Below are 22238 nucleotides of genomic sequence, written 5' to 3' on the forward strand. Positions count from 1 at the left end.
AAATAATGAATTACATTTGCTGTTAGAGATTAGCGAACTTACAGTAAATTCGATTCGTCACGAACATCTCGGCTCGGCAGTTGATAACTTATCCTACCTAAATTAGTTCAGCTTTCCGGTGCTCCGGTGGGCTGGAAAAGGTGGATACAGTCCTAGGAGACTCTTTCCTAGGACTGTATTCACCTTTTCCAGCCCACCGGAGCACCTGAAAGCTGAACTAATTTATGCAGAATAAGTCATCAACTGCCGAGCCGAGAAGTTCATGACGAATCGAATTTACTGTAAGTTCGCTCATCTCTATTGGCTGTGTTACAATGTATCTTCTAACATGTGAATCGTACCAGTTACAGTATGTAGGATGCACTACAAATCCCTTGAAGGTGAGGATTAGAAAGCACCCATCAGACATTCCCCATTTCTATTCAAGACACATATCTATGGCCACAAAACATTGTGTGGAAGTACATGGGGGGTGACTTTTCTACTCAGCCTTCAAGGGATTGAAAAAATGATAGTACCCATAAGAGGAGGAAGTTCGAAGCAAAAATTGTTGGATAGGGAAGTGTATTGGATAATAAAACTACAAACCCGATAGTAGCACGAGCAGCATATCAAATATCACTGTATAATAGAGATTGTATTTAGATAATATGATTATATTAGCCCCTCATACAGTCAGTCTCAAATACATCATTGTATACAGTCCTCTAAATAGTATATGTTAAGATGATATACAAGTAGAAATAATTTTATATATTGCTTGTGAGGCTAGAGCATTAAAAGGGTACTCCGCTGCCCAGCGTTTGGAACAAACTGTTCCAAATGCTGGAGCCAGGAGCTCGTGACGTCATAACCCCGCCCCCTCATGACATCACACCCCGCCCCCTCAATGTAAGTCTATGGGAGGGGGCGTGAAAGCCGTCATGCCCCCCATCCATAGACTTGCATTTAGGGGGCAGGGCTATGAAGTTATGAGCTCCCGGCACTGGCTCCAGCGTTCGGAACAGTTTGTTCCAAATGCTGAGCAGCGGAGTACCCCTTTAGTGACATTTTGATATACCGACATTATGTAAAAGAGTAAAAATGTGCATATATATATGTGTGTGTGTGTGTGTGTGTGTGTGTGTGTGTGTGTGCGCATGTTCATATGGTTCATGCTTTTTTAAATCTCTTAATATAGCGGAGAGGAACGGGTTAACTCCTGGGGGGTGTTAATTCCGAGGTGGAGGGATTCTGCCCCTTCTTCTATAAGAAGGATTCACAAATGTTTGCTTGATGTATGACTAAGGCCACACACCATGGCCGAAACGCATCACCTGTTCATCAAGTTTGCTAATTGCTGAATAAAAATACACATATTGCATCGAGACTGCGCTGGAAATTTTAGTTTGTCTTGAGGTTGGGGTCCAGTCTTGTCCGAGACGCAGTAGAGGCAAGTGGTAGAACTGTTCCAAAGCTATTGCTGCCCAAGATCATGAGAGGTACTCTAACTCTTCAGGATGTAAATAAAGCCGCATAAAGTGTCAAGTGCTGGATCATCTTTTTTCTTTAATTTTACTAATCGGACACCAAAGGGGGGGGGGGGGGGGGGGCGGGGGATTCATCAAAGCTGTCTATTTCCCACATCAATATAGACCATACTTCAGAGCGTTAGGCTGGTCTATTGGGCACCTAATTTCTCAAAAGTCGCACGGCTCTTAAATTTTGCGCACGGACTTTGGGATCTATGGTTTAGAATGTATTTAAACCTGCTCCAGCATGGTCTGATATTTCAGCGTATTTTCGCCCAATGCAAATTTTCACCGAAAAGTCGCAATTGATAAATTCAGCACCAATGCATTTTTCCATCTAAAATAGCTTAGTATACATCATGAACTAAAAATCCTCACGAAAAAGTCGCAGGTATTTAAACTGCAACTTTCTGTGCAACAATTTTAGATGGGGAAAACCAGTCTAACCCCCCAAGTCTGAGTGTGGATCTGTGCACGGGAGCTTGCGGGAGGTAAGCTGTAATTTCCCTGATTTTGTAACCTGTTTAATGCATGTCCTGTTGATGATAAATTCATGTCCAGTTTGTTTTTAGTGATTTATTATAAAGATCCAGCTAAAGGCTCTGTACATATTTGAGAAGAAGTCTCACAAACACACCAAATCCAGAGCGAACTGCAAACTATCTTATGTGCATGGGTGCCTCCTTAACACCCTTGTCTTTACTGCAAAAGGGTTCCAAAGACAAGCTTTTTTTAAGTGAAAAAACACAAAACTGATTATTAGAGGTCTACACCAGGCACAGTTTATTTTAGTTCAATAAATACCAGGTGCTCTCCACTGAAACATTTAGGTGTTAGGGTATGTTCACACTACGGAATTCCGGGGTGTGAACTTAACATTAGTGTGAATGGGTCTCCGCGAAACCCGTTCACACTGCGGAATTTCCGCGGCGGACATTCATTCTTTGCGCGGAAGTCCGCGAGTACTGCATAGCTGTCAATGGTGACGGCGCAGTGCCGCGCGGTCCTACCGCCTCCGTTGGCTGCCAGTGTGAACATACCCTAAAAAGTGTAATTATGAACAACTTTTGACATGTTTCCTAGACATGTTATGAGTTTAGATTGCAAGTTACAGCCGGGTGAAATGCCCAACAGCAAGCACCTTACTTCCCAGGTGTCACACAGCCCTTATACTGTATAAAAGTTTATGGAGTGAAGAGGCCATATGTGCCTGCTGGCGAGGCAGTAGAGAACTTCACCGTGTTGTAACTCACGATTGGAGTGGGTCTGAGAAATGTGACCCGATGCAATCTAAACTTTTGACATGTCTGGGTAGCATGTCAAAAGCTGTTCTAAATGATAAAGATGCTTTAAAAGAAAAAGCTGAGGGAAGATTGTTATCAGCAACTAAAAAAATCACACTGGAAGGAGAAGCTGCAAATGTTACAAATCTCACCCACATGTGGGTCGGCCCACGTATTTTTTTTAACCAGATTTTTTCTCCTGCAGAAAAGTTGAAATCTGATGCAAAATCCACATGTCCTACCTGTAGATTTTTACCGGTTGAGGATTCATCCCAGGATCTACAGCAGAGGCTTAAAGGTGGGGTGACCAAAACGATCCCCCCCTGCAGCAGCCCGGTACCTCAGCAGCCCAGAGCTAAGTTTTCTCCGAGTCTGATGACTGGTGGTGCAGGGGATGGGGAATCGTGATGTCACGACCCGCCCTCTTGTGACAACATGCCCCGCCCCCTCAATACAAGTCTATGAAAGGGGGCGTGACGCCCCTTCTATAGACTTGCATTGAGGGGGCGGACATGACGTCATGATGCCCCATCCGCTGCAACGCCAGTCATCAGCCTCGGAGAAACCTTAGCTCTGGGCTGCTGCAGGGGGGGGTCGGGGATCACGGGGGGCACGCTGCTGGGGACCCTTTGGATAGGGGATAAGATGTCTAACAGAGGAGTACCCCTTTAACTAAAGGCTTATGAACAAAGGGGGAGATTTATCATGCTTTCTTATAGTAAGATTTACTCTGTCACCCATAGCAACTAGAGCTCTGCTTTCATTTCTAAAATTGCTCTGATAAAAAGAAAGCTAAGCTTTGACTGGTTGCAATTGGCGACAAAGAATCTTGTAAGATAGCATGATAAATAACCTCCCAAGTGTATATATATATATATATATATATATATATACTTGGGAGGTTATTTATCATGCTATCTTACAAGATTCTTTGTCGCCCATTGCAACCAGTCAAAGCTTATATATATATATATATATATATATATATATATATATATATATATATATATATATATATATATATATATATATATATATATATATATATATATATATATATATATATATATATATATATATATATATATATCTGCTGTGTGTGAATGACTTACCTCATCACTTATAAGAACGTGGATGCCTGTGGGCCCCTGTTTGTAGATCTGGTTAATTTGATGAGGAGAAATGTTGAAAAGTTGGGCAAGCTTTTCTGTTAATTCAAGCGACGTCAGCTCTTCCAGGTAAATGGCATGATACACTGTCGACAAGAGTATTCAACATTTTGTTGAGAACATAGCCGACATCCTATATAACCAAGAGAAACTACTACACATACAGCCAATCACTTCTAATAAAATGTTGTATAATGTTAGATAGTATTAACAATTGCATTATAGCAAGTCAGAACAGTAGCAAACATTGTAAAGGTTCATCTTAGCACAATATATAATCATTTAATTGTTACCATAAAAAGCACCGTTTCCTTGCTCCCCATTTTCATGTTTTTGCTGCTGATGCTCCCTTAGCTGCTGGGATTCTTGGCAGACGTAAATTGTGAGCCTTGGCCGTACCACCCTAGTAAACCGAACAGATGATTTATAAGTTGTGACAATCAATTTCTAATCTTTTTCAGCAGATTAGTGGTTCATGAGATCAGCCATTTTTGGCATCTGCCATCTGTCAATCATTACAATGAAGAATAAACTATGGATAAAAAAAGGCAGAGCTCCTCATGGGATGATATTGGGGGACATTTATCAAGGGGTTTAGTCAGGTTTTCTTTACTACAATTGTTGCAAAATTGTCGCAACTGTGACTACGTGTGTTTTCGTGCGACAATTTGCGTGAAGAACAAGAAAATTCAAACTTGCTTACGTAGTTAATTTTTCAAAATGGATTTGCTTTAGTCAGGTATTTATTAACTGCGACAGTCGCAGCTGTGCAATAAAAAGTCGCAACTGCCTTAATTGACTAAATTTACTCCAGCTCCAACATTCAGCAGGAAAAGCTACTGCCGCCCGGGCTCCGACATACTTTCTCCCCGCTACCATCACTTCGCTACAGGGACACTGCAGTGATTTACATCCCCCCCTCTCACCTGCCAGCACCACACAACTCCCATCTGTCAACTGTTACAAGACTACAAGTCCCAGCATGCCCTTACAGTGAGGACACGCTGAGAGTTGTAGTCTTGTAGCAGCGGGAGCTGAGCGGCACGGGCGGGAGACAAGGGGGGATGTATATCAGTGTCCCCATCATTATTAAGTGAGGGAAGCGGGGAGGCAGTATGAGGAGCCCGGGCGGCTGCACTGTAATGTCAGCCCGGGCTCCTTGTAACATATACCGGCGCCACAGACTCCTAAATCCCCTGCTGTCATTTCACATTTCCCACTGGGTCCTGTGATTGGCCAGGACCAGCAGGCAATCACAGGACCCGACCAGAACAGTGACATGATTAAGGGATATAGGAGTCTAAGGGGGGGGGGGGGGGGGTCCGTCAGCATACACCCCCCACCTGCACTGTGCCCGGCCTCCGCCCCCACCAGTACCCCTCTACTCCCCCCCCCCCCCCCCCAGCCCCCCTACCTTCACCTGCACTGTGCCCGGCCTCCACTCCCACGTCTTCGGTTGCGCCAGCCTGACGTCACTCCGTCAGTGACGTCACTCGCAGGGCGCCCGGAGAGAAGGAACGCTGCGCTGGATGGCTGTGTGTGTATGTGACTGTCTGTGTGTGTGACTGTGTGTGTGTGTGTGTGACTGTGTGAGCGTGCTCGGGCTCCCTTTGCAGGACTACAACTCCCAACATGCCCTTACTGTAAGGACATGCTCGGAGTTGTAGTTGTGCAGTGCAGGCGAATGACAAGCTTGTCCCCTGCCCCCAGCTGCAGGAATACAACTCCCTGCATGTCCTTACTGTAAGGGTATGCTGGGAGTTGTAGTCGTGCGGGGCGGGAGATGTGCGAGCAGGTCATAATAAATGTACTAACCCATTTTGGGGTTTTGTTTTTTTTCTTCTCATTTCAGATCCGTGTATCCTGTGGACTCCTTCGGATTCGGTGGACTACTTCGATGACCAGCGTTTTTCTTCGTTTGATTTTGATAAAATGGTTAATGAGGGCTTGTGGGGGGAGTGTTTTTCGTAATAAAATTTTTTTTAAACCTGTTGTGTTTTTTTTTACTTTACTTGACAGGCTTAGTAGTGGAAGCTGTCTTATAGACGGAGTCCATTACTAAGCTGGGCTTAGCGTTAGCAACAAAAACAGCTAGCGCTAACCCCCAATTACCCCGGTACCCAACGCCACAGGGGTGCCGGGAAGAGCCGGTACCAACAGGCCCGGAGCGTCAAAAATGGCGCTCCTGGGCCTAGGCGGTAACAGGCTGGCGTTATTTAGGCTGGGGAGGGCCAGTAACAATGGTCCTCGCCCACCCTGGTAACGTCAGGCTGTTACTGTTTGGTTGCTATTTGGCTGAGAAAAAAAATAGGGGGGACCCTATGCGTTTTTTTTAAATAAATACAAAAAACACATAGGGTCCCCCCTATTTTTATTCTCAGCCAAATACCAATCAAACAGTAACAGCCTGATGTTACCAGGAGGGGCGAGGACCATTGTTACTGGCCCTCCCCAGCCTAAATAACGTGAGCCTGTTACCGCCTAGGCCCAGGAGCGCCATTATTGACACTCCGGGCCTGTTGGTACCGGCTGTTTTTGTGGCTAACGCTAAGCCCGGCTTAGTAATGGACTCTGTCTGTAAGAAAGCTTCCACTACTAAGCCTGTCCAGTAAGTAAACAAAAAAAAAAACACAACAGGTTTAAAAATAAAAAAATAAAAATTACAAAAAAACAGCAAAGAGGAGGAGGGAGAGGGGAGGGGAAATAGGATGAGGTAGGAATCAGATAATAGAGGTGAACAAAAAAAAAAAAAAAAAAAAAAAAGGATTAGACCATAGAGTGAAAAATATATGAATTTAATGAAGAAATTAGATAAAATACAAAAAAGGGTAGATGTGAGCTGAAGGGGGGTAATGCAGAGCCCTTGCGATTCCCCTCCAAAAATGAAAAATAAGATATAATAAATAGGATAAATTCAATATAAATAAAAAAAAAATGTGCAAAAAATTTGCAAAAATAAAAATTAAACGTCAATTCTGAATCCCCAGATGGTGCATATGATGTCCTATAGATCAAAGTTCATGGATATGCATAGACGTTCAGGTTCAAAAACTCAAACAGATATACGGTGTAATATGAGGCACAGTAATATGCGACTGCACTTGTCCTGTAAAAAATACCGTTCCAATACGTTACATGTACAATAAATAAGTGCAGAAGTTATGTATCCTGTTAAAGAAAGGCACAGCAATATGGTGTATCGATATGTACAGTCCTGTAGGTAAAAATATATTTTGCTGGTTCCTGTTATGCAGTTATGTCCATAGGGTCCTGTGAAGAAATATCGGTGGGACTATGTCCCTCTCACCCTGTCCAGCTGGGCAACAGCCTGGTGCGACGTCTTCTTTCCCCTCACTGCTGCCGGCACTTCCAGCTGTGCGGTGCGGTTGCTTGTCAGGCAGACCGTATCGCCCAGCGAGCGGACAGGAGCGTGTTCGCAGTGGTGAGTGGGTTCGGCATCCTCGTTGGTCCGGCTCCAATCCTGTTAGGCAGAGTGGTGCTGAGCACGCTCAGTAGAAGGAAAAAAGCGCTAAGTTTGAATGCTGGCCAGTGATGTCAGTCTGTGCTGGTAGATAGTCCGTATCCGGCTCTAAAGGGAAGTTGGTGATCTATGGTATAATCCTGGGGATTCAGGTAAAACACTAGGGCTAGACGCGTTTCAGGAGATTACGCCTTTCTTCAGTAGCTGAAGAAAGGAGTAGTCTCCTGAAACGCGTCTTGCCCTAGTGTTTTAAGGACTTTCTACCAACACAGACTGACATCACTGGCCAGCATTCAAACTTAGCGCTTTTTTTCTTCTCCTGAGCGTGTTCAGCACCACTCTGCCTCACAGGATTGGAACCGGACCAACGAGGACGCTAAACCCACTCCTGCTCCTGTGCGCTCGCTGGGTGATACGGTCTGCCTGACAAGCAGCCGCCCCTCACAGCTGGAAGTGCCGGTGCATTGCCGTGGAATGAGATTTGCCATAGAATGAGATGGTCCGCCTCCATCACATCCTATTGGCTCTCTGATGTCACGTGACATATTTAAACTTCACGCATCGATGCGCACAGTAGTCTCAGTTTGGCTATCACAGGGAGAGGATCTCCTCACCCTGTGATAGCTGAAGCTGCACGGAGGTCTCATGGGCTCTGTGGCCCGACAGAAGTTCACACATGTACGCAGCTCATACGGCTGCCTCATATACACTTACTCTATTATTCCATGTACTGTTGATCCACAGCGCTATCGGGATTCCTATGCCCGATGGCGCTGTCATCAGTGTGCGTCCCCGCGAGCGCCCCACGCCCGCAGCTGTACTCCCCGTCCCCCGCAGCTGTACTCGCTCTACTCCCCGTCCCCCGCATCTCTACTCCCCGTCCCCCGCAGCTGTACTCGCTCTACTCCCCGTCCCCCGCATTTCTACTCCCCGTCCCCCGCATCTCTACTCCCCGTCCCCTGTGAACGCTCAGGGAGCGATCCACAGCGATATGGGGATTCCTACGCCCGATGGTGCTGTCATCAGTGTGCGTCCCCGCGAGCGCCCCACGCCCGCAGCTGTACTCCCCGTCCCCCGCAGCTCTACTCCCCGTCCCGTTAACGCTCAGGGAACGGGGAACAGAAAGTAGAGCATCGGGTGCAGGTAAAGTAGTACTGCGCATGCGCAGCACTACGCGAATAACTTTACCTGCGCCCGATGCTTTACTTTCTGTTCCCCGCTCCCTGAGCGTTAACGGGACGGGGAGTAGAGCTGCGGGGGACGGGGAGTACAGCTGCGGGCGTGGGGCGCTCGCGGGGACGCACACTGATGACAGCGCCATCGGGCATCGGGATCCCGATAGCGCTGTGGATCAACAGTAAATGAGGCAGCCGTATGAGCTGCGTACATGTGTGAACTTCTGTCGGGCCACAGAGGCCATGAGAGCTCCGTACAGCTTCAGCTATCACAGGGTGAGGAGATCCTCTCCCTGTGATAGCCAAACTGACACTGCTGTGCGCATCGATGCGTGAAGTTTAAATATGTCACGTGACAACAGAGAGCCAATAGGATGTGATGGAGGCGGACCATCTCATTCTATGGCAAATCTCATTCCACGGCAGTGCACCGGCAGCAGTGCGGGGAAAGAAGACATCACACCAGGCTGTTGCCCAGCTGGACAGGGTGAGAGGGACATAGTCACACCGCTATTTCTTCACAGGACCCTATGGACATAACAGGAACCAGCAAAATATGTTTTTACCTACAGGACTGTACATATCGACACACCATATTGCTGTGCCTCTCTTTTACAGGATACATACTATCTGCACTTAATCGTACATGTAACGTATTGCAATGGTTTTTTTTTTTACAGGACCAGTGCAGCCGCATATTACACCGTATATCTGTGTTGACAGTTTTTGCACCTGAACGTCTATGCATATCCATGAACTTTGATCTATAAGACATTATATGCACCATCTGGGGATTCAGAATTGACTTTTTTTTTGCATATTTTTTGCACATTTTATTTATTTATATAGAATTTTATATAATAAAAAATATATCTTATTTTTAAAATAACCCCCCCTCCTCCAGCTCACATCTACCCTTTTTGTATTTTATCTAATTTCTGCATAAAATTCGTATTTTTCACTCTATGGTCTAATCTCTCTTTTTTGTTCACCTCTATTATCTGAGTCCTACCTCTTCCCATTTCCCCTCTCCCTCCTCCTATTCGCCCCCTCCCCCCTCTCACTAGATCACTTGAGGACTGTTACCTTATTTTTCACACTTCATGTTTTTAGCCAAGCACCTTGGGTATTAGGTGCTATACAGTTAACCTCGGTTATCTAATTTTCTACTGAGTCGAGCTGCACAATCCCCCTGTTTAACAGGCATATATGTCAGTATCACAAAACTATGAACATTTATGTAAAAAAAATAAAATAAAAAAAAAATAAATAAAAGGCGCCAGAATTAAAAAAGGAACACCCAATAAAAAGGGAACACCCAATACTTAAATGTCCAATCACAATTCTTCGGACTTTAGTTAGAATATACAAACTGTTTAAAATTAAGATTAAAATATACAGTAAGGGGGACATTTATCATCGCTGCTTTGGTAAGCAAGTTCTGTAGGCATTTTTATTTGCTTTAGTTTTGCTTATGTATGACATTTATCATACTATCACAGGAGGCTGGCTAAATTTGGCTTATATAAGCAAAAACCAATAAATCACTTTTGAATACCATTTTTTTTTAGCACAAGCAAAAACCAATAAATGACTTCAGAACACAAATTTGTGGCTTTGAAAAAAATGTGATATATGTATGTGTATGTGTTTGTTTGTACCACTTTTTTCCCCCTAAATGTACTAACTCATTATATTTTATTTTTTTACTTCTCATTTCAGATCAGTGTATCCTGTGGATTACTTCGGAGGACTACGGTGACCAGTTTTTTTTGGTTTAATGTTAATATAATGGTTAATGAGGGCTTTTGGTGGAAGTTTTTTTTTTTAATAAGTTGTTTTTGTAACTTTTTTTTAAAATTATTTTTATTTACTTTACAGGCTTAGTAGTGGAAGCGGGTCTGTAGAGGGAGTCCATTACTAAGCCGGGCTTCGTGTTAGCCTCCAAAACAGCTAGTGCCAACCCCTGGTACCCACTGCCACAGGGGTGCTGGGAAGAGCCAGTACCAACAGGCCCAAAGTGTCAAAAATGATGCGCCTAGGCGGTAACAGGCTGGCGTTATTCAGCCTGGGATGGCCAGTAACAATGGTTCTCGCCCACCCAGGTAATGTCAGGCTGTTGCTGCTTGGTTGGTATTTGTGAGAATAAAAATAGGGGGAACCTTTTTTTTTTGCATAAATATGGCATTAGCGGACTAGGTCCATTCCTTCACTGAAGCCTATTGGGATCATCATAGAGAATCCTTTTGGACATACAAGTTGAACACAATGATCCCAATAGGCCTCAATGAAGGAATGGACCTAGTCGACTAATCCCATGTTCCACAATCTCAGTCCAGAGATTAACAAAGTAACAAGCCTATCATCAGAAACAAAGTATGGCTTCCAAACCAGCACCCCATTCAGTGGTAATTGTCCCACGTTCCTGTGTAAAGCAACCCCGCTTTACAGTGACAGTCCTAACAAATTTCTATCGCTATCCATCCCCCCCACCCCTTTTTTTTTTTTAGGAATCTGTGTATTCCAACCTCCTCGCAGTAGTATACCAATGGGGGTTGCGAGGAGCATCATTTCCAAACGAGTAACCAATGTCCTGTATGAAAGAACATATGCCGGCGGTGGCCACTTGCTCTCTCCCTGGCTTTCATTCAATCATTAGTATCTTTCACTACCAGCGCATGCGCGCTATATCTCAGACCGCAGCCCATTCCTCGGTCCTCTGAAAAGTAATCACTAGTAACTTTCGCAGGTAGCGCACTACTCGCATTCCCCCCGCATATACCGGTCAGCATCGGAACAAGCGCTGACAGCATATGGAGCCCCTGGACAAACTAACAAATTGAACTACACACAGCAAGATCTTATGAAATGTTCTAGATTTTGTTTATGAACACTTACTGTATATTTCAATCTTTAAACAGTTTGTATACTCTAACTAAAATCTAGGAGAATTGTGATTGGACATTTTAGTATTGTAAAAGAATAAGGGTTGCAGACCTCAAGGTATATACTTACTATATGTGGAATGGATCACTGGGTTTTTAATAAAAGTAGGATAGATGTGTAATGGAATAGAATGTGCAGACCAGTTGTATAGATAACTAATCAATAAACATTTTTTGGTTAACATAAATGGTCTCAGCAGGGCCCTTGCTAGAGACCAGTATTAAAAAACAAAATATTAAAACAATGATGTAAAATAAAATAATAGTTTTTAGCAGCCACCTCTGTATAACTTGGATTATATTTGGTCAAATACAGCAGTTTCTGTTATCTGATTTGTATTATCGGCAGTCTTCGAATAACAGTAGCAATTATCGGCAGTCAATTAGAATAACAGCAGCAATAGGTGTTGAAATCCAGGAAATATTCTAAGTATGGATCCAGAGATACTGTAGCAAGTAATTATTGTTTGTGCTACTGCACCACTCACCGCTCCGTTTGGGTCGGGATGGTAGCCCCTGGTGTGCTGGGCTCCCATAGCTATTGAAAAAGGGGTCTCCCCAAAACGCGTCTAGCCCTGTATCAACTTCACACAGACCACCTCTGGAACTATTACCCACTACCCCATTGCCGGGACCACTGTTCAGGACGTGCGCACGCTGCTGCACATACAAGCATCACCTGCATCCACTCACCAACCTGCCTGTTTGCCGTGATTCCATCTGTAAGACCGAGCAATCATCTGTGCCCCACCGGAAGAGGTTCGGGACACACCACGCAGACACATCTATTGTGCCGGCTGCTCAGCCAAGCCAGCCTGCGACGAGGAGCCCAGCACACCAGGGGCTACCATCCTGACCCAAACGGAGCAGTGAGTGGTGCAGTAGCACCAACAATCATTACTTGCTACAGTGTCTCTGGATCCATACTTACAATATTTCCTGGATTACAACACCTATTGCTACTGTTATTCTAAGACTGCCAATAATACAAATCGGATAACAGAAACGGCTGGATTTGACAAATTTAATCCAAGTTATACAGAGGTGGCTGCTAAAAACTTATTTTATTTCATCTTACATCATTGTTTTAATACTATTTTGTTTTTTAATACTGGTCTCTAGCAAGGGCCATGCTGAGACCATTTATGTTAACTAATTAATCAAACATTTTTTGGTTATCTATACAACTAGTCTGCACATTCTATTCTATTACACATATATCCCTTTTTAACCACTATATACCTTTATTAAAAACTCAGTGATCCATTCCACATATACTAAGTACCGTATTTATCGGCGTATAACACGCACTTTTTAGGCTAAAATTTTTAGCCTAAAGTCTGTGTGCGTGTTATACGCCGATACAACCCCAGGAAAAGCAGGGGAGAGAGGCAGTCGCTGCCCGCTTCTCTCCCCCTGCCTTTCCTGGGGTCTAGAGCGCTGCTGTCGGCCCTTTTCACCCCCTGGTTATCGGCGCCAGGGGGAGAGAAGGGGCAGCGGCACCCATTGCCGGCGCCGCTGCCTCCCCCCATCCCCGGTGGCATAATTACCTGAGTCGGGTCCGCGCTGCTCCAGGCCTCCGGCGTGCGTCCCCGGCGTCGTTGCTATGCGCTGAACGGCGCGGCGCATGACGTCAGAGCGCCGCGCCGTGCATAGCAACGACGCTGGGGACGCACGACGGAGGCCTGCAGCAGCGCGGACCCGACTCAGGTAATTATGGCACCGGGGATGGGGGGAGGCAACGGGGCAGCGGCGCCGGCAATGGGTGCCGCTGCCCCTTCTCTTCCCCTGGCTGTCGGCGCCGGCACCGATAGTCAGGGGGACAGAACGGGCAGCGGCGCCGATAACCAGGGGGTGAAAAGGGCCGACAGCAGCGCTCTAGACCCCAGGAAAGGCAGGGGGAGAGAAGCGGGCAGCGACGGCCTCTCTGCCTTTCCTGGGGGTATATCGGGGTATACACGCGCACAAACGCACCCTCATTTTACCATGGATATTTGGGTAAAAAACTTTTTTTACCCAAATATCCTTGGTAAAATGAGAGTGCGTGTTATAGGCTGGTGCGTGGTATACCCCGATAAATACGGTATATACCTTAAGGTCTGCAACCCTTTTTCTTTTACTGTATTCACTTTAAAAGTTATGTGTAACGCAGAAACCTCGGCATACACTTCATTCTAAATATTAGTGTGAGCCCCCCCCCCCCCCCCAACTCCTCTTTTTATTATACATTTTAGTATTGCATTACATTGTAGTATGGGCATTCCTTTTTTAATTCTGGCACCTTTTTTTATTAGACATAAATGTGCATAGTTTTGTGATACTAACATACAAGCCTGTTTACCTGACAAAGAGGCACTGCTGCCACAAAACGCGTTTTAAGTGGCAAATAAAGAAGTTTCTTATATATACAAACTGACTGTGGATTGTGCCGCAAGCTGGCTTTTTGAAGTTCTTATTCACATTACAATGAAGGGACAGAGGAGTTCCACATCCTCATCAGGGCTAAAAGCAGCAGTGCAATTTAATTCCAGAGCATCAACAACCGGTTATAGCTAAAAGCAGCACGGATACTCCTCTTACCTGGTGGCTTTATTTCCCTGCTATAATGCCCTTCCAGACCTGTTGCTTGTAACCAGCATTGTGACTGTCCGCACCCTACAGCTACTGCTGTGTGCACCAGATGTCACTTTCCCTATGTATATCTATAAAATGCTAGATGCAAGTATTATAGGGGATGCATAGAGCACCACACCGCATAGAGCTAAAAAACAGACATGCAATATATAAGGCTTTAGGCCAAGTCTACAGTAGTAATACCACTCCTAAACCCAAGGACATTAGCTCACCTCCCTTTCAGTGCATTGAAGAGCCGAATCCCATCAGCAGGTCCACAGATCTGAATTACATCATCCCTAGTTAGCTTTAATAAATCTGCACCTGAAACAAATGGTAAATGTTATGTTGGCTTAGCATCATCAGCAGCTACAGATCTCATACAGTTCCTCAACTTTACTAGTAATAGTAAAGGTATAGGATCCATTATCTACAAAACCTATATCTATACAAAACAAGAAATACAAATCCAGAAATAAACCAAGACAACCTGAAACTATACCGCTTAGGTCATGAATACAAACAACTCCCACTAGTGTCATTGTGAAACACTGCTGATGTGTTTAGGATGCCAGGTTTATTATGGATATTTTTATATATTTGAAACATTCTACATAACAGATCCCATACCTTTATTATTTCCTATATTTTAATAAAAAATGCTGTCCAATGACAAACCTTTTTTCTTTTCTACTGTTATGATCTGTCAATTGTAATGAGTATAGATAGGAGCACAAGAAAAAGATTGACCTGGGTGCCTAGCTATTTCCTAAGATCCAACAAACCGTCCAGCCAGCAGTATGAAAACATTTCTAATTGCCTCCAGGTGCTGTAAAAAATAAAAAAGGCAGGCATACTAACATGCCCTGATCCCCCACCATTCTGACAGTGATGGGTTTCCATTGCTTCTGATGTTTTGTCCCCACAGGTGATGCCCACGGAGCCGATCACCGGCTGAGGCAGGTCACTATTTTCTGTGATTGGTAGAGTGGGAATTTCCTGCAGGGATGACATGTCAGAAGCAGCGGCATAGGATCCGGACAGTATGTTTCACTTTTTATTTTTACAGCACAGTGGAATACCCTTAGGGGCCCAGGAGGTGGTGTTATAGAAAGTGACATAGCCAGAGGAAAGACCCCCATGAGAAATGCTTTTATATTAGTTGTCTGACAGGTCATAAAAGAAAGATGAAAAAAAAGTGTCATGTGACAAAGCCTGGGAGAATGATCTTGCACCTAAAATCATATTTAACTGGAGGTCTGGCAATGTGGAGCTCTCTGTCCTATTGGCTTGTTATTCTTTCTATAAATGCTTCCTCTGATCACTACAGAAAATAGGGAAAATAAAGTATGTGCTCCATACATGTGAAAATGTACACAACCTCCTAAATATCCACACCCTTGATAAATAAGATTTTAGGAGGTGGGCATCCATGGACCAGTAGACCAATGGTTGTGCCATGTAGCAGAATGCAACAGATAGCTCTTGGACAGTGAATGTCTGAATGCCCCAGCAGAGTAGGGATTTCAGACATTTACTGTCCATGTGCTTTCTGTTCATGTATCGGAAGCTAAACGGGATTTAGATTTCACTATCTGTATGTAACTAAATTCTTAGAACTACAATATCATACCCAAAGGGACACAGTAGGGGTGATCTTTGTGCAGTAGATACAATTGCTCCTAGGCCTAGTTTTACTTTATTTCTACATAAGTGGCCACAAGATTGTTAAGGAAATGTCTTCTAGAAGTACATTTCCATGTAGTACAGACAGAATATTCTCCCTCTAGAACAGTAGTTACTAGCCAGCCTATACCCAAGAAGAGACTGACAAAAATAAAATAGTGCTATGGTTTGTGAGGCTTAACACAGAAATAAAAAACAAGAGAATATAAAGTCTAGTCAAGTGTAGAAAGAAATTTGTTGGATCTGCTAAGCAAATATGTGTTTCAAAGTTGTTGCTCTGTGACTGTGTATACTTCCAAAAGGAAAAACGCTGAGCACAAAACCCCCCCCCCCCATAAAAATACGACTGGGATATTTTCTCCTATAATGTTACAATGCAGCAGAAGCAAGCAAATGGCAATGGACAGTATGGATGCAGTTCTCTAATCTGAGCTCTAGAAACGAGATACAAAATGCTTAAGAAAAAAAAAAAAGTTACCTACTGGATACATACAGTGACCTGACTTTTATGAGGTAACTGGCTCAGATAAAACTTTCTGTGCTATCAAAAAATATGTTTACCCCAATCTAAAAGTGCGAGGCCCATTAAGTAAGCTTTAACATCTTCCCTTATCTCTTCCCGGTAAACATCCTGCTCTTTGCAGACATTGGGCCTCTTATACAACCAGGCAAAATAGACAACAATGTCTCGATATCATTTCTTTAAGACAGGAAGAGTACCTATGCACTAACACTCATTCAAGATATGCCCCAAGCAGTTAGGTAGGCAATATCCACAGTTAAGGATGAAGCCCCCCAGTAGACAAGTAGGGAATCCTTCTACCAATAAGGTTGAAGTAGAAACCTTCAGAAGATAGGCAAGTAGAGAATCCCCCTATAAAGGTAGAAGACCCCAGGAGGTAGGTAGTGAATCCATTCAATTAGGTTGAAACCCCTATTCTGTAGGGAACCCTTTTAGGTAGAAACCCCCAGAAGACAGACAAGTAGGGAACCCCCTCAACTTTAATTAGAAGTCACCAGTAGGTGAGGATTCCCCAATAAAATGAAAGCCCCCAGTAGGTAGGAAGGGAACCTCTCCGATTAGGTTGAAGCCCCTGGTAGGTAGGGAACTCTCCACTTTTTTGGATAGAAGCCCCCAAAAGACAGACAAGTAGGGAACCCACGACTTAGTCAGAAGCCCCCAGTAGGTAGGGAGGGAACCCTTCTCTTTTAGGTAAAAGCCCCCAGAAAAGGCAAGGAGAGAATACCACTATTAGGTTGAAGCCCTCCTCTAGGTGCCCCCATTAAATCCCCTCCAAAAGAAAATGAAAAAAATAAAACTGACCTTCCCTTCACTCCAATGCTGAGGCCTCTGCATCCTCCTCCATGTTAGTAGTCTAGATAATAGAGCAAACAAGGCCTCAGCGTGGTAGCGGAGAGAAGGTGAGAGTAAGAGAGGGATTTTATTGTCTGCAGGTATCGAGATGGGTATCGGGGACATTTGCACAAATACAAGTACTCGCACAAATGTCAGGCACAGATACAGATGCCATCATCGGGACATTCCTACCTCTTATGTACACGTATGACATATTGGTGCTAACAGCTCATCTAAAAGCAGTAGACTGTAGTTTAGCCAAGAGCTTAGTATAAAAAAATAAAAGATCAAATGTGCCATCTTGATCACAGGTTGTAGGATGTCCATCATATAGGGATCCCTTGAAAATAAATTGATGGATTAGATTGTATGAGGTGTATAAAATTAACCAGCGTATTATAAGCACCAATGGCATCTGCTTTACTATATCTAGGTACCATAGAAATGTGGTCGGCGTTTGGGCTGCTACAACCTATAGGAACCACTTCTGCTTACAGTTAAGATCATCAAGGGGCTGAGGATCAATTCAATGTGTGCCCTTCCACCCATAATGCTATATTTTTCATGCTCAGTTTTTTTACCCATGTGGAAGAGAAGTATACACAAGTCTATGGAGCGTGGGAGGGAGAGAAAGTAGGTTGCAGGTTGAGGGAATGTGAAACAGCACTGCATTAACACTTCTCCTAGGGAGTTACCTGAGAAATTTGTGAATAGCCGCGAGAATGCAGCAAATCTATTTCTATGTAGCCACTGTTGTGCCTCCTGAGGGGTTGATGTAGGCAAGAGGTTCTACAAGAGAAATGCATAAAGAGAGCTCCACAAAACTCCATTCTGTACATTAGGTAACAAATCTGTGTCTCACTGAGAAGGGCATTTCCTCTTCTAGAAGACTGTAACCTGCCATGAGGTTCTTGTGTATGCGTTCACACCTTTAACGGTTCTCGCTTAACGTAATAGGCAGTGTGCCCGAAAACCCAGACTAGTATATAAACACAGAGATGAGCAAACCAAAGTCACAACATCCCTAGGACAATGCAGGTGTCTTTAAATATACAGAATGTTTCTCTGTGCTTCTGTGGACACTTCGTGCCATGCTGTGCCCTACATGGCAGAGGACAGATCACCAATTCTTCTTATACATGAACATTACTAGGACACAGGGACTGGTATATTGCTCAATTAAAAGGTTTCTCTGTCCACTGGGCAAGTATAAGACCATTATTAAACCGGCCTCTGAAAAGGTAAATGCCATCAGTTATAGAAGGTTTTGGTATAGCCATAGTATATATCTTAAAGGGATATTATGGAGAATTATTTTAGATTTAAAACAGCTTCGTCACAAGTACCCCAATTGTGCCAATCCCTGCTGCCTCATCTTAGTCAATCAGTACCAAAAAAGGTGTCAACACTAAATAGCATTTCCTATGCGTTTATAGGAGGGCAACAAAATAAAGGTTTAGTTCTTTTGCATTCCAGTTTGAGCCCTTTAAAATATAAAATGTAAATCTCCAGAATACCCCTTTAAGCAAACAGGCATATCAGGATTGTAATCCTGTTACAAATGGTGCTTATAAAATGTATAAAAAGGTAAAAACAGTATTAGAATTTCTTATATAAGTAGATATATTTCTTTTCCTACACTTTTCGTGAGGGGATGGTTTATTTGGGGGACAAAATATACTTTAAATAAAATAAAAACACAACTGAAATAAAACAATTCTAGTGCAGCCTGTTTGGTCCACATAAATAAAAAAATAAAAGTAAAACAACAAAACCATCACAACACATTTTGGGATCTCCTGATAGTTGAGAACAAAACTGGGAAACCACCCTTCTAGCACAACTCATGGCCTGACTATACTGGATTCTGCCTCACCAAGCCAGCATTGTAATGTCATTAAATAAGACCTACACAGTAGTGCCACTAGACAAGACATCTTTGAGCAAATGCACAGCATTAAAGGTCAGATACTGAACCGCACACCATAGATTCATTGCAAAATGGTGGCCACCTAGGACTTAACAGAATACAAGACAAATACATACCTGAACGGAGGTCATTGGTGAACTTACATCAATGATGGGTGCGGGAGGCTCAGGCTGGTGATTTGGAGAACCATTGCTGAAAAAGGAGGAGGAAATTATCCTTACAGATTAGAGAAACTAGTAAACCTCTTTTTATACATATTGGGGGAGATTTATCAAATCCTGTGCAGAGGAAACGTTGCCGAGTTGCCCATAGCAACAAATCAGATCGCTTCTTTCACAGGCCTCTTTGAAAAGGAAAGAAGCAAGCTAATTGGTTGCTATGGGCAACTGTGCCCCTTTTCCTCTGCAAAGGGTTTGATAAATCTCTCCCATTGACCATACTTGACATAAAGCAGGCCCAGTGTCACAAAAATTACAGAAAGAATGCAAAACGGGGTCCACACAGAACAACTACATGCAGCCACAGTGGTTCTACTACTGACCAAAAGCAATCCATACTTCGCATACATTAGAGTCCAGAGATGAGCGACCCTACAGTCACCTTGGCCATAAGCTAATCTAATGTGTAGGCTGTCTATTAGTTTCACTGTCAAAGTGCTTTGGAAATTATAGATCCAGTCCTGTGACACCTCAGACTGTCATCCTGGACTTTTCCAGGCAACTGGTGCACTTTGAAAGAGAATCTAATGTAGCAGAGTAATTAATAGATGACCGATCCATTCGTTTCGGTTTCTGATGAGGTTACTATAGATTTGCTTCCCTGTTTGAGACAATAGAGCAGGATTTTTAGTATTTGCCATAGAGGGAACATCCAACTGTACAAATCTGCCTAAAATGGACTAGGCTTTAAAGTGGACTTTTCAGCAAAACGTGTTATAAAAAGCCCATAGCTAGATAGGGTGGTCCCAGCAATGTAAAAGACCAGGCAAGTCCAGCCCACATCCTCTTATTCACCCCCCTGGACCAGCTTGCATCCACCTAAACTGATTGACAGACAGTCACTGGATAAAGTGGACATTGGCTGGACATTTTTTTTTAATTAACAAAAAGGCTTATATATCAGCACTGGAAAGGACTATATCCCCTTCACATAGAGCAATACAGATTGTGTGTGTGTGTGTGTGTGTGTGTATGTATATATGTATGTATATATGTATATGTATATGTATATATATATATATATTCATTCCCTCTATATATAGCTCCATCTCTCTCTCTCTCTAATATATATACACATATATAGCCACACACACACCTACACACACACACACACACACACACACAAGCTACACACACACACACACACAGCTACACACACACACAGCTACACACACACACAGCTACACACACACACAGCTACACACACACACAGCTACACACACACACAGCTACACACACACAGCTACACACACACAGCTACACACACACAGCTACACACACACACAGCTACACACACACAGCTACACACACACAGCTACACACACACACAGCTACACACACACACAGCTACACACACACACAGCTACACACACACACAGCTACACACACACACAGCTACACACACACACAGCTACACACACACACAGCTACACACACACACAGCTACACACACACACAGCTACACACACACACAGCTACACACACACACAGCTACACACACACACACACAGCTACACACACACACACAGCTACACACACACACAGCTACACACACACAGCTACACACACACACAGCTACACACACACACAGCTACACACACACACAGCTACACACACACACACACACACACACACACAGCTACACACACACACACACACACACACACACAGCTACACACACACAGCTACACACACACACAGCTACACACACACACAGCTACACACACACACAGCTACACACACACACAGCTACACACACACACAGCTACACACACACACAGCTACACACACACACAGCTACACACACACACAGCTACACACACACACAGCTACACACACACACAGCTACACACACACACACACACACAGCTACACACACACACAGCTACACACACACACAGCTACACACACACACAGCTACACACACACACAGCTACACACACACACAGCTACACACACACACAGCTACACACACACACAGCTACACACACACACAGCTACACACACACACAGCTACACACACACACAGCTACACACACACACAGCTACACACACACACAGCTACACACACACACAGCTACACACACACACAGCTACACACACACACAGCTACACACACACACAGCTACACACACACACAGCTACACACACACACAGCTACACACACACACAGCTACACACACACACAGCTACACACACACACAGCTACACACACACACAGCTACACACACACACAGCTACACACACACACAGCTACACACACACAGCTACACACACACAGCTACACACACACAGCTACACACACACAGCTACACACACACAGCTACACACACACAGCTACACACACACAGCTACACACACAGCTACACACACACAGCTACACACACACAGCTACACACACACAGCTACACACACACACAGCTACACACACACACAGCTACACACACACAGCTACACACACACAGCTACACACACACAGCTACACACACACACACACACACACACAGCTACACACACACACACACACACACAGCTACACACACACAGCTACACACACACAGCTACACACACACAGCTACACACACACAGCTACACACACACAGCTACACACACACAGCTACACACACACAGCTACACACACACAGCTACACACACACAGCCACACACACAGCTACACACACACACAGCTACACACACACACAGCTACACACACACACAGCTACACACACACAGCTACACACACACAGCTACACACACACAGCTACACACACACAGCTACACACACACAGCTACACACACACAGCTACACACACACAGCTACACACACACAGCTACACACACACAGCTACACACACACAGCTACACACACA

The 22238-nt window shown here is 44.1% G+C and overlaps 1 protein-coding gene across 3 annotated transcripts in view; it reads right to left on the reverse strand.

The window, feature by feature from the left end:
- TFCP2 (transcription factor CP2) overlaps positions 1-22238 on the reverse strand; it is a 96077-nt gene that overhangs the window by 13756 nt on the left and 60083 nt on the right. For all 3 annotated transcript variants that reach the window (XM_056562655.1, XM_056562657.1, XM_056562656.1), the window contains 5 exons: positions 19267-19342; positions 17916-18009; positions 14411-14501; positions 4257-4366; positions 3907-4049 (listed from right to left, as the gene is read on the reverse strand). In XM_056562655.1, the coding sequence (XP_056418630.1) occupies positions 3907-4049; positions 4257-4366; positions 14411-14501; positions 17916-18009; positions 19267-19342 (514 nt within the window). The remainder of the gene's footprint in view (positions 1-3906; positions 4050-4256; positions 4367-14410; positions 14502-17915; positions 18010-19266; positions 19343-22238) is intronic.

This window comes from Hyla sarda, chromosome 2, assembly GCF_029499605.1.
Source record: "Hyla sarda isolate aHylSar1 chromosome 2, aHylSar1.hap1, whole genome shotgun sequence".
NCBI classification, from domain to species: domain Eukaryota; kingdom Metazoa; phylum Chordata; class Amphibia; order Anura; family Hylidae; genus Hyla; species Hyla sarda.